General features: G+C 40.1%; 1 protein-coding gene across 4 annotated transcripts; it reads right to left on the minus strand.

Moving 5' to 3' along the window:
- Window positions 1-952: 952 nt before the first annotated feature.
- LOC108879325 (ubinuclein-2) lies at window positions 953-13,219 on the minus strand. 4 transcript variants are annotated; one of them, XR_007812633.1, is made up of 8 exons: window positions 12,975-13,214; window positions 10,205-10,280; window positions 6,130-6,234; window positions 3,754-4,189; window positions 2,970-3,405; window positions 2,215-2,650; window positions 1,439-1,895; window positions 953-1,090 (listed from the first exon to the last, which is right to left on the minus strand). XR_007812633.1 is itself a non-coding variant. In XM_018670566.2 (3 exons), exons 1-3 carry the CDS (start codon window positions 13,195-13,197, stop codon window positions 10,234-10,236), a joined length of 339 nt encoding a protein of 112 aa, XP_018526082.1. In that variant the 5' UTR covers window positions 13,198-13,219; the 3' UTR covers window positions 7,337-10,233. The 4 variants fall into 4 exon arrangements, 1 of the variants encoding a protein (XP_018526082.1); XR_007812632.1 differs by having other exon boundaries at window positions 10,128-10,280; XR_007812631.1 differs by having other exon boundaries at window positions 6,130-10,280; window positions 12,975-13,215.
- Window positions 13,220-14,191: the final 972 nt, after the last annotated feature.

A 14,191-nucleotide genomic window follows, 5' to 3' on the forward strand; every position in this document is an offset into this window, starting at 1 on the left:
ATTTTATGACCGTTTTTGACACCATACTATGCTTTGACATTTTTTGGAGATTTTCGACACCATACACTGTCATTTTATGACCGTTTTTTGACGGCATACTATACTATGACATTTTTTGGTGATTTTTGACACCATACTACACGATAACAATTTTTGATGGCATACTATATTATGACATCTTTTGGTGATTTTCAACGCTATACTATGACAATTTCTGACCGTTTTTGATGCCATACTGTACTGTGTCATTGTTTGACCCTTTTTGATGCCATATTACTAGGACATTTTTTGACCATTTTTGATGCCATACTATGAGAATTTTTGGAGATTTTTGACGCCATACACTATGTCATTTTATGACTGTTTTTTGACACCATACCATACTATGAAATTTTTTTTTTTTACCATTTTTGACCCCTTAATATACTATAACATTTTTTAAATGGGTTTTGATGCCTAACTACGCTATGACATTTTGATGGTCATTTTAACCTTCATTTTAGGTTACTATTACTTCTGTATCACATTACTTCTGATTACTTTTAACATAACCTTGGATATTAGTTTATAGGATACAGGATAACTTTTAGTGATGCAAACTAAATTCGATTACTGCCAACTTCCATAGATACCAGATAACTATTAACATCTTTCTACTATTAATTACTTTTCAGTTACATTACTTTTATTATCACAGTTTACTAATACATTACTTACATTATTGGTATGTTGCAAATTGTTTCTATTATTACACTTTTTTATGTTAGCACTTTTGTTACATGATTTTTTTTCTTTGGCTGAAGTGTCTCTTTCTTTCAAAATTATATTTTTATAACTGAATAAACTGTTGATATGAGGTTTCAGAAATATTTTGATGATGTGTTTTTTATAGAAATAAAAATATATATTAAATATCATTTTAATCTCAGCGCTCTGTGTTGGACTGTTGATGTGAAGCTGTGTGTGAATTACCTTGTCTCTGAAATTATGGACAATGTCTTTGTGATTGTGGACGATGTCTCTCTCATCTTTGACAAGGTCTCTCTGATCATGGACCGTGTTTCTGCAATTGTGGACAAAGTGGTGACACCTGGAGGGAATTAAAGAGAAATATACAAAGGAAAATGATCAATACACTACTACCTATTCCTCATCAACAGTTTAACCATGAAAACACAGATAAATATTCAACATTACAACTGAACCATTACATTTAACAAAACACTTTGATGCCTATACCATCTCACTACTGGTAATGCAAGTTACTTTTACATTACTTCTATCAATAATGTAAAGTAATACAATTACTTATACATTATCTTTATATCGCAGATTACTTTTATTCTAACACTTTTCTGATATACTGAATACTGGACATAAAGAGTTTAATCTCAGTATTCTGTGTTGGACAGTTGACGTAAAGCTGTTTATGAATTACCTGGAGGCCTCAGTCCTGGTCTCAAAGAACTTCTTCATTGCATGGAGACCCTCTGCGATCGTGGACTACGTCTCTGCGATCGTGGACTACGTCTCTGCGATCACGGACAATGTCTCTGAGATTATGGACAAAGTCTCTGTGATCATGGACAATGTCTTTGTGATCGTGGACGATGTCTCTGAGATCATAGATGGTGTCTCTGTGATCATCGACAATGTCTCCATGATCGCGGGCAGTGCCGTCAAATCGGTGACCCCCGTCTCCGCCGATTCTATCGCAAGGTCTCTACGAAGCATGGGACAATGTCTCTGATCAAGGACAACATCTCTCTCATCTTTGACAAGGTCTCTGTGATCACGGACAATGTATCTGATCGTGGACGATGTCTCCCTCATCCTCAACAATGTCTCTCTGATCATGGACCGTGTTTCTGCAATTGTGGACAAAGTGGTGACACCTGGAGGGAATTAAAGAGAAATATACAAAGGAAAATGATCAATACACTACTACCTATTCCTCATCAACAGTTTAACCATGAAAACACAGATAAATATTCAACATTACAACTGAACCATAACATTTAACAAAACACTTTGATGCCTATACCATCTCACTACTGGTAATGCAAGTTACTTTTACATTACTTCTATCAATAATGTAAAGTAATACAATTGCTTTTATTCTAACACTTTTCTGATATACTGAATACTGGACATAAACAGTTTAATATCAGTATTCTGTGTTGGACAGTTGACGTAAAGCTGTTTCTGAATTACCTGGAGGCCTCAGTCCTGGTCTCAAAGAACTTCTTCATTGCATGGAGACCCTCTGCGATCGTGGACTACGTCTCTGCGATCACGGACAATGTCTCTGAGATTATGGACAAAGTCTCTGTGATCATGGACAATGTCTTTGTGATCGTGGACGATGTCTCTGAGATCATAGACGGTGTCTCTGTGATCATCGACAATGTCTCCATGATCGCGGGCAGTGCCGTCAAATCGGTGACCCCCGTCTCCGCCGATTCTATCGCAAGGTCTCTACGAAGCATGGGACAATGTCTCTGATCAAGGACAACATCTCTCTCATCTTTGACAAGGTCTCTGCGATCACGGACAATGTATCTGATCGTGGACGATGTCTCCCTCATCCTCAACAATGTCTCTCTGATCATGGACCGTGTTTCTGCAATTGTGGACAAAGTGGTGACACCTGGAGGGAATTAAAGAGAAATATACAAAGGAAAATGATCAATACACTACTACCTATTCCTCATCAACAGTTTAACCATGAAAACACAGATAAATATTCAACATTACAACTGAACCATAACATTTAACAAAACACTTTGATGCCTATACCATCTCACTACTGGTAATGCAAGTTACTTTTACATTACTTCTATCAATAATGTAAAGTAATACAATTGCTTTTATTCTAACACTTTTCTGATATACTGAATACTGGACATAAACAGTTTAATATCAGTATTCTGTGTTGGACAGTTGACGTAAAGCTGTTTCTGAATTACCTGGAGGCCTCAGTCCTGGTCTCAAAGAACTTCTTCATTGCATGGAGACCCTCTGCGATCGTGGACTACGTCTCTGCGATCACGGACAATGTCTCTGAGATTATGGACAAAGTCTCTGTGATCATGGACAATGTCTTTGTGATCGTGGACGATGTCTCTGAGATCATAGACGGTGTCTCTGTGATCATCGACAATGTCTCCATGATCGCGGGCAGTGCCGTCAAATCGGTGACCCCCGTCTCCGCCGATTCTATCGCAAGGTCTCTACGAAGCATGGGACAATGTCTCTGATCAAGGACAACATCTCTCTCATCTTTGACAAGGTCTCTGCGATCACGGACAATGTATCTGATCGTGGACGATGTCTCCCTCATCCTCAACAATGTCTCTCTGATCATGGACCGTGTTTCTGCAATTGTGGACAAAGTGGTGACACCTGGAGGGAATTAAAGAGAAATATACAAAGGAAAATGATCAATACACTACTACCTATTCCTCATCAACAGTTTAACCATGAAAACACAGATAAATATTCAACATTACAACTGAACCATAACATTTAACAAAACACTTTGATGCCTATACCATCTCACTACTGGTAATGCAAGTTACTTTTACATTACTTCTATCAATAATGTAAAGTAATACAATTACTTATACATTATCTTTATATCGCAGATTACTTTTATTCTAACACTTTTCTGATATACTGAATACTGGACATAAAGAGTTTAATCTCAATATTCTGTGTTGGACAGTTGACGTAAAGCTGTTTCTGAATTACCTGGAGGCCTCAGTCCTGGTCTCAAAGAACTTCTTCATTGCATGGAGACCCTCTGCGATCGTGGACTACGTCTCTGTGATCACGGACAATGTCTCTGAGATTATGGACAAAGTCTCTGTGATCATGGACAATGTCTTTGTGATCGTGGACGATGTCTCTGAGATCATAGACGGTGTCTCTGTGATCATCGACAATGTCTCCATGATCGCGGGCAGTGCCGTCAAATCGGTGACCCCCGTCTCCGCCGATTCTATCGCAAGGTCTCTACGAAGCATGGGACAATGTCTCTGATCAAGGACAACATCTCTCTCATCTTTGACAAGGTCTCTGCGATCACGGACAATGTATCTGATCGTGGACGATGTCTCCCTCATCCTCAACAATGTCTCTCTGATCATGGACCGTGTTTCTGTAATTGTGGACAAAGTGGTGACACCTGGAGGGAATTAAAGAGAAATATACAAAGGAAAATGATCAATACACTATTACCTATTCCTCATCAACAGTTTAACCATGAAAACACAGATAAATATTCAATATTACAGCTGAACCACAACATTTAACAAACATTGTACTGTTTCAGAAAATTAACACTTGATTGTCATCACCTTCTGAAGAACTAACATCAACAAATACTTGAGAAAAAGTAAATGATTATTAATAGCGTGTCTATCAAGTTATCACTGAAGCAATCATGTATGTTACAGTGAACTGCACAACAATAATAAACACTTCAACATCAGTTAAGTCAGTTTTGGAATGCAGGAATTTAACTTATGTTTTGTATTATACTACAGTAAAAAGTCTGACAGAATCATTATTTCACATTTCAACCTTCTTCTTATTAACACATATTTAAAATGTCTTGTTTTCGTTTAATGAATAACAACCAAATTCCAAACCAAAGACCAAAGGTCTTAACAGCAGCTTAAGTGAAAATTTTAAAGTAAATAAGTGTAGAACTGCTTGTTATTAAATCACCCTCTGACCAACAGCTAAAATTAACATACTTATGAACAACTCACATGAGACATTTCACAACGCAAATGCATTGTTTCACATTTTGTGACTTTCAAATAAAAGAATCTTTTCAGTTACATCATTGAAGTTTCTTTAAAAAGTGTTAAAATCTTGACTCGTGTGTATTGTCACACCCCTACTAGACATCATTACAGCTGAACCAGACCATTCTCCAAACATTAGAGGAATGTTTCAGAAAATGGGCTGTTACTGTTACTATCACATATGACAGGAAAAAGCATCACGTCCTTAAGAACGTGACAAAAAAACTGAGACGCAAAACAATCACTGTGAAATGCTGAACCGCCACAATAAAACAAAAAATGACCTCAACGAAATGTAAAATGATCAGTACAGGACACAGAACTACAGAGACGCAGTAAGAGCGATTGCATAGAAACAAAGAAGCTGACCATAAATAGATGTAAAATAGGCAAGTAAAGATGTAAAATGATCACAACGACATGATAATTAGACAGCAGACTACTAAACAGTTACCTTGGCTCCGGATGGTGCCCACAACTCACAGAAACCCAAACACACTTTAACCCACGCAAATAAAAACGACAAAAAGGGAAAAAAGCCCAGAAGACATAAAAAGATAAGGCTAAGGCTAATGCTAACGCTCACCACTAATGGTAACGCTAACATTCAGGTGTAAAGCAGCCAGGTACAGACGCGATACAATACAAAATGACCACAAGTAGACACAAAACGATGGCAACAACATGATAGACTGAGTTAAACATGATAGACTATAAACTGAGTTAAAATGACCAGTATGGAACAAAAAGTTACAAAGAGATGATGTTGGCAAATGTTGGCAAAGTGATTGTAAACAACTGCAACAGGTATTTAAAAAGACTATCAAGAGCTCGTTGTGTTTTCACCCATCCATACTGGGGGTCCACAACTCATGTCAGGGACACCTTAGTCACGAGAATACAAACACAAACGACTGAAAATTGAGTTAAGGTCAGAAGATTAAGTCAAAAGAGAAGGCTAATGCTAACGTTCGCTGCTAACGCAAATGCTAAAGCTTGCGCTAGCTAGTTTGCTCCTTAGCCTTACGTTCGCGCTGCAGGCGTGTTCAGTATCTAGCCCCACTCGCGTTTGAGAAAACAGCTTGTTTTAGTATCCATGCTTCTTTGGTAATTAAGAGGGTAGGATACTGATAAGGTCCGGATGTATTATAAGAACTGGATACGGTGCCTCTAATGCCTTTAATAATATATCCATGAGTAACAGTGATTGGATATTTACTGAAGGCTTTTTAGTCAGACTTTGAAACTACTGTGATTAATTGGGTTGACATTTAACACATTCATTTTGTGGGTGATGTATATGTTTTCTTACCTTCTAAAATTTTGAATTCAGGGGGCAAGACATTTGTTTGGGGGGCTGGCTGGCCCTCTTGCCCCTGCTAGATCCGGCCCCGCCAGAGACGTGCATGGACTATGCCTGCAAACATCAACAATGACACACAGATGGTGCAGAGATCAGACATCAAGGAGGCTAAGTGTAGCCAGTAGTCATTGTTTAGATTAAAGTTGGATGATTCTGACATAACTGTAAAAAATACTACATTTCACCACTGCAATCGCAGTGAAGCCCTTTTTTCCTGCTCCGGGTCCTGACTCGAACCAGACTCTGCACTCTCACTCATTATTTGAATTGTGCCTTACGGTCTCAACTTATCTTGGTGCGCCACTAATCCCCTTTGCAATTAACATAGCTCTCTCTCAGAGGCATTTTCAACTTTGAGTGTTGCACTTCAAAATTTACTGTCGCAGATAGATAACCTTTGGTTTACCAAGCCAACATCTAACAACTTGAGCTAATTAGCAGAATGACTTCTTGTATCTTTCTGTATCCATTTTTACTGTATTTGGTGTTGCACTTGAAGTTACTTCCGCAGATGAGATTCAAATTTGTAGTCTTTGGTTTACCAAGCGGACACCTACCGGCTTGATCTAATTAGTTAAACAAGTGTTTTTAATATTTTTCTATCCTTTGACCTCTGTAGTTGTAGCACCATGCATTTGGTGTTTAGAGTGGATGCTACACTTGTGTAGCCATTATGTAGCCATTTATAATTCCAAATTGACACAGGAAGATACAAAAGCCAAAACTCTGCCATGCTCTGCCGTACCTTTAATTGAATATAGCCTCTCTCATGAAATTGAATCCAATTTATATTTGTACACAATGAAACTTTGCAACTTGCTGACCCAAAACAGTTCAGGACGTTAGTTATTGAAAAAAATCTCAACTTTGGGAATCACATCTTCATGTTTTCATGCTAAAGGATCTTTACCTTATCAGAACTGAATATTCATTACCAGTACTTTAGTCACGTACCTTTTATGTAGTCCTGATTTGGGCCTTTATTTCATCATTTACATTAAAAATTGCAACATACTGTAGTCAGTATTAATGAAATAAAACGTAATTTCCCAACTACAAACTAAGGAAACTGCTGAATGGCTAGTAACTTTGGAAAACCACTAGCCTCAGTGGCTGGTGAGCAAAGATGGAAGAAGAACCAAGTCGAGGAGAGTCATCATGAAAACCACCTGTTTTGTTTAATTTCATATTTGACACACAAAAATAATCTACAAAAGACCAAATAATAGTAACCAGTTAACCACGAAATGTCATTTTTATCCCCCCACCCCACCCCCAAAAGAAAGCACAATTTATAAGATGTCACCCACTGCTCCGGTCACATGACTTCACAATGACACTCATGGGTTTACAGATGTGGGGAAGATCAATCACATACACTGACCAACAACACCCCCATCTACGGAAGAGGACTACGGGAGCAATCTTTGGCGTCGTTCTTGGTGTTGCCAGTCAGTCAGACACACATGGTAGAGGGCAGGGAACTAGTGGGGTGGGGGGGGTGGGGGACAGCGAGAGACTCAGGAAGAACAGTTTTGTTAACAGAGGTATTCAGCAGAGGGAAGGTTATCTCTATCATGGTGTTCAAACGAACAGCGAGGGGAATTTTTACTTTTTTTTTTTTTTTTGACCATTGGAGTTTTTCGCAGCCAACGTATAAACCAGCAACGGACACATCAACCATTTCTGTCTTGTTTGTGTTCACATCAGCCTCCAAACTTATTCTTCTCCTTTCTGTAGGTTTATGTATACTCATAAAGCCCGGGGACAATGCTGCATTCACAAGGAGAAAGAAAAATGTTCATGCATTATTCCAAGGTCTTTAGCCTTTAACTTAAATTTGCTACTTTTTATGTTTTGTATTTGTAGCAGTTACCAAATATAAACAGATATAAACAAAAAGTGTTGTGTGTAGCTAATATATAAAATTAGCTAAATCACCAGCATCAGAAATTTGTTAACATCTCCAACTTGGAAGGCTGAATGGTTTTTCGCTCTTGGAAATATCATGAATTTCTGACATCGACAATATCTCCCACTTGGTGAACATGACTAACATCATAGACATGTCAACAAACTGCTGGCAGAATGTCTACAAGTACAATTCAACATTAACACTAGAACAATCGATTCAGCTAAATTTACAGTAGCCACACACCGTATCTAGTTTCACTCGGTAACAACTATGACAATGACGTAACACAACAAAAGAAGCTTATTTATTTGGTGTGACTACAAGGCTAGCAGAGGTGCGAATGCCACATTCATGACGTATCCTTAGATAATTATCAAAATTACAAGTTTCTGACTTATAAACAGCATTTATGTCAACCTAAAAGTTGTAATCACAACTGAGAAATCCTTATTTTTCTGAAAGCTCCACTATATCCAACTTGGAACTTAGTAATATGGAGGTGTCTAAAAATCATAAGTGGTCTCCTAACATCAGCCAAAGACCATTCAGTAAAATAAAACCCATTTAACAGATATGCCATTATATTGTCAATGCGTAGTATTTTTTAACTCTCACGCAACCACTTGTGTAAAAACACAGCGGTCTTAGCCTGCAAGTTGTTGACAACTTAGTTGGAATAATGCCTGAACATTCCCAAGCTGGCAAAAGCATTTTTTTTCCCTTTCCTTCCCATTCTGCTAACATTGTGTGAATGCAGCAAAACGTTTTTGCTCAAGTTGAAACATTTTCACGCCAATTCGTACCTTGAGTGTAATCAGGCCAACGCCCTCTTCTCAAATTCACCGTCACGTTCTGTCTGAACACACACCGGAAATGGAGGAGTCTCAAGCGACATAATAACATCTACAAACATTCACAACTCCAGAAAAATGCACTGACAAGTTGAGTAGAGGTTGAAAGCCAAGCGACAACTTGCACTTTTGCATTGAGCGTTTTACAGTCCTGCATAGATCTTTTTCATACTTTTTCAATACAAACTAAGGCGTTGTGTTATATTAAGTTGGTTCGAGTCAATAAGCAGAGAAGGTAAATAAAAAATCTGAACTCACAAAAAAAAAAAAAAATTCAAGTAGGCTACAATCTTGACGTTTCCCCCCTCTCTCACAAGTGGCTCCTCTCTCCAGAAGAGGAGCCCAAAACTTTTTCAATTCAAGTCTTTTTTCCAGAAAAGGTCCAGTGTGATTAAACAGCACCAAAAACACACTGAGCAAGAGAGGGGCATCAAACTTACACTCGCTCATTATTGTGAAAAGGGGATACACGTCCTTACCCATTCATACAGAATAATCTGGAAAGAAATTAACAGTATATTGTGTTTTTTTTATGTACAAACACACATTTAAATCAACCTCACCACTCTCTCTCTCTCTCTCTCGCTTTCTCTCACACACACACACACACACACCATAACATGTTGCTGTCCCTGTGTAAATTACAAATAATTTATCAATATTAATTTAAGCTACTACTTAACAGTCATTTGTGGGAGCAGAGGTGACCAACAATAAAATTTCTACGGACACGACGATTCCCACATCTGAGACAAAAGACAGAAAAATAAAAATTCATTACTCAGTCTGTTTTTCTTTTTTCTTTTTGTACTGCAAGAACAAGAGTCCTGTTACTCCACATAAGCTTAAATACAAATTATATTACGTAGCGTACTACTACTCTCATCTGTACCACCACCACCACCACCACCTCGCTCACACTCATTCCACAGTGATCAAGGTCGGTCATATGTAAACATGTTGACAAAAAATAAAAATAAGCCGAACAAAAGTAAGTGTTCTCATCATTCACTCCGTCTTGTTCTCATACCCGGTTCATTAGAAAATACAGTTAAATTAATTCATCATTGCCACTTGTAGAGAGGATAAAATGATTCTCCTTTAGGTCCGTTTTTTTTTTTTTTTTTTTTTTTTTTTTTTTTTTTTTTTAAAGAGGCAGTGGAGCCCCGTCCCCCCCATACCACATCATCATGTCAGTCAATCAAAGTGAAGACTCCTATTGGTAGATGTGTCTAGGAGGCTGTGATGTCACCCCCACCAGGTGTCCGTCTCCTGCACTGTTATTGGTCAGTGGGGTTTCCTCTTCATGTCTCCACCCTGGCTTTGGTTCGCATCTGAGTAAAGAGGAAGCAGATTTTTTTTTTTTTAAACAAAAATCTGACGTCAGCTCGATAAGAAATCCTCGCTCCTGACAGAGATCCAGCAGCTTGGAGCACCAACTGAACCTGCGCCTGAATCTCTACACTGCACCGACTAAAATATTGATTGGATTGATTCCTGCTTAAATTATTAACAGAAAATTAATGGCCAAATACAATAATCTTTTCTTTCAATTTTTATCTTTTTTAAAACTTGAAAAAAAAAATGATGATAAAAGCACTTCCAAAGTACTATTCATCAAGAATGTTCACTATTCACTTTTTTTTTAACGTCATTAATATGCAAACATATGCTGCCAAGCACACCAGTCTCCCAGATCTAGTCAGATCATCATCTCCATACAAAGTATCTATGGTGTAGGTATTAAGTTTCTAGTGTGTATTGTTGTTGAGTTATTGTGTTCACAAAAAAAAAATCAGTTTTCTCTTGTTGCATGCTTCATATATGATATAATTTTGAAGTTGTTGGTAACATGTCAAACTAACTTCATTATAATATTCAACTTGAGGCTCATCACATGTTGAGCTGGTGCAACAGGCTGCAGGAGAAGTTTTACAGGCTGCTTCTGATGATAACCAGGCAGCAACGGGCAGCTACTTCACACAGGATGAGCTGTGTTCAAGTTCCTGTTTCCTGGTTCAGATGGTTCTTTGATCGGAGCGCCGTGAACGATCCAGGTGAGACTGAACTGTGAGCTCTGAGTCTCTGTTTACAACTATAAATACACCTGAATTCAGCTACAGATGAAGTCAAACACAGGGAAGGTGAAAAGCAGCTGCAACAGGTTCTACAAAGACTGAAACTGTTCAATAAAGAGAATCAAACAAAGACTTTTTGATTTGTGGTTGACAGAATTTCAAACCACATGTCCGCGAGACATCAGCTAGCATGAGCAGAAGCTAATGTTTTTCTATTTTTCACAATTCAGACAGCCAAATCACACATAGCTGTTTCATGTGTTAATCAGACTGCTGCTCTCAAAATCAAAGAACCATCTGCACAGCTCAGGATAAAACTGAATCTTCACTGTGTTTTCTGCAAACTACTGAAAAAAACCCAAAAAACGATAAATCTCTGACTAACTTGAGTAGCTTTACAACATGCGTCTACTGTGCTACAGCTACAGAGGACAAACCAGAGGCATGCCAAATACCAAATATACTGAAGCAAGCAGAAAGGTACAGAGCAAACAACACAGCAGCAGAGCAGAGGACGACAGGTCGACTTGACACAGACAGATGGAGGCTGAGGAGGAGGAGGAGGAATGCAGATTACCTGTGAAAGCAAGCTGCAAGTGAGGAGGTAGGGCAGCCTGCGACCCTGACTGGAGACTCTTATACAGATCTGAGGAGAGATGGAGGGAAGGATGGACAGATGAGAGGGAAGAAGGCAACAACAACAACAAGGGGGGAATATGACGCAAAGGGGAGGGGGGCATGTTAAGATGGAACAGCAGCAACAAAAGAGAAGAGGGGATCAAAGTGGAGTGGCAGCGAGGCGTCCAAGTACAAAAGGTTGAGATGATAGAGACGGACACAAAAGATGGAAAGAACAAAAGAGGGAGATGGTGGTTTATAAAAAAAGAGGGCGAGAGGGTCACAGTGAGAGATGTGGAGCGCAGCAGGCACAGTGGAGTAACTGCTGGTTTACTTCAGTATGAACGCACACACAGTCTCCTTTCTCAGTTAACTGTTAACTGTCCTTATTTAAAACCATCCTGCTTCATGTATACCACCTTCCAGGAGAAAATCTTCACACAGAGCCGAATGATTTGAGGAAACGGCTTGTCTTCTGACAAATATGGCTGCAATTTTTACACCTGTATTGGCTCTTTACATTGTATTGAACAAAATAAGTTTGTACCAAGAACAAGAAGCTCAACAACAACTCAGCTACAGCAGATTAAATTCAACTGGCTACTTCTTAATTTTCAGTAATATTTGTATAACTTTTTAAGATTAACATTAATTTGCGTTCTTCCAAATTACAGTATTGCTATAAAAACTGGTTCAGCCCTTGATTCATAAAATCTTCAAAATATTGACCTGAATATCTGGGGGAAAATGTTCTTTATTTTTTATTTTTTTAAACTGTAAAAGGGTGAAAAAAACAAGATACAGCTGAGGACGCTCTACATTTTTTGTACTGAATTGATGCTTTTAACAAGTATCATCAGTGTATCCAAAGCCTGATACAGCTTCTTCCTCTGGGACACAAAGCACCACTGTTGTATAAAAACTATTAAAAACTTATCGGGAGGTCACCATCGTTGCACTGGCTGACATGTTCTGTCACTACCATGAACATGATCATGAATGATGATGTTTATTTTGGGTCTGTATCATATACACTGTCCTGTTACAGTAAATACTCACTATAGGACCAAATGTGTATTAATCCACTGCTGAAAATAGTCCCCAGCAGATGCACTATTTAATTCCTGTTTGAGTAACTTGAATCTTTTGTCTTTTAAAATGATTTTATAACCAAGAAAAAAAATATTAGTTACTGCATACGTTATACAACACACCCCATCTCCAGTGCTTCCCACTGATTTTTTTCTTCTGGACCTCCAAAAAGACACTACATGTAACTCTCTTTTTGTCTTTAATCTATGACAAACTGTAATAATTTGTGTGCCCACTCACCAATTAGGTCGCTCTGTGCTAGGGGGTATCCTGAGTTGGAGCTGGGGGCTGAGCCCATGCCAGCAGCCCCTGGGGCTCCAGGAGGGCTGAAATTGAGCAAGGGAGGGAACTGGAAGGGTAGTGAGACGGGCACCAGGCCTCCCAACATCCCGAAGCCCAGGGGCAGAGCAGATGGGCTGCCCAGGAGAGGAGTGCCTGCTGTTGATACCTGCAGAAACAGCATGCCGTCACATTGTTTATTTTTCAAATTCATTCAAAATCGTGACTCTTCTTATTAGCATGAAAACTAACCTGTGGAGAGGTGTGACGTTGTGGAGGACGTGGCCAAAGTTCCTGAAGCCGCCCAACCATTTCCTGCCTTTGAGCCCTGGTTGGCCCCACCCACCACCCTCTGCCTCTGCCCGTGATTGCTGAGACTGAAGGCGAAGATGATGGGGGGAGTTTTGTCTGGGTGACTAACAGACAGATACCACTCCCTTGTTGTTGTTGTTGGAGTTGTTGATGCTACTGTTGCTTGTGGTTGACTGAGGTTTCTGGCCTCCAGCGAAGCTGCAGCTGCCCTGCGTCTGCTTCACCTGCCCCCCGCCTGATACGCTGTATGGGGGTCTGAAGATTTTGGGGTTTTGGGGGAGTACTGGTGCTGCTGCTGTTGGCTGGGGATCATCTGATGGGAGAGCGGGTGTGAAGGTGATGATGAGGGGGAGGGGGAGGAGGGAGGCGGAGTGGGTGCAGGAGGCCGAGGGGTGAGTTTGATGATGGGAGAGAGGAGTTGCTGCTGTGGGATGACTTGGTGAGGGTGGCCTGCATGGGCGTGATGAAGTTGGGCTGGTGGTGGTGTGGTGTGTGGGATTTAGCTTGAGGAGAGTGTGAGGTATGGGAGGTGGGGACGGCGAGGACGCCACTGGGAGGAGGGGCAGAAGGACTGCAGACCAGGGTGGGAGGTAGAGTTAGAGCGGGACTGGGAGGAAGGGGAGGAAGAAGGTGTGATGCTGCTGCTCACGGCGCTGCCGTTGCTGCTAATGCCGCTGGCTTTGGCACTGCTCTTAGCCAGTCCTTGAGGGGCTCCCATAGTTCCCAGTATCCCCGCTGGGCTGACAAAGCCCTTCTGGTGGGGGGGCAGCAGAGGGGAAGCCGTGGGAGGAGGCCGTTGCTTCGGAGGCGACGGGAGGGGTGCGGATGCATCTTGCTACTCCCGCCCATCACCAGGCTTGGCCTGT

Source organism: Lates calcarifer, unplaced genomic scaffold (assembly GCF_001640805.2).
Source record: "Lates calcarifer isolate ASB-BC8 unplaced genomic scaffold, TLL_Latcal_v3 _unitig_625_quiver_2172, whole genome shotgun sequence".
In the NCBI taxonomy this organism is placed as follows: Eukaryota; Metazoa; Chordata; class Actinopteri; family Centropomidae; genus Lates; species Lates calcarifer.

Bases quoted from the DNA above. Each gene is read 5' to 3' on its own strand.
- LOC108879325 (XM_018670566.2), bottom strand. From the start codon at position 13,197: ATGCTGTTTCTGCAGGTATCAACAGCAGGCACTCCTCTCCTGGGCAGC. The intron at 11,671-12,974 runs GTGAGTGGGCAC...ATCTCTCCTCAG, and splicing joins AGCACAGAGCGACCTAATTG to ATCTGTATAAGAGTCTCCAG. The intron at 10,281-11,601 runs GTAATCTGCATT...CTCTTTACTCAG, and splicing joins CTTGCAGCTTGCTTTCACAG to ATGCGAACCAAAGCCAGGGT.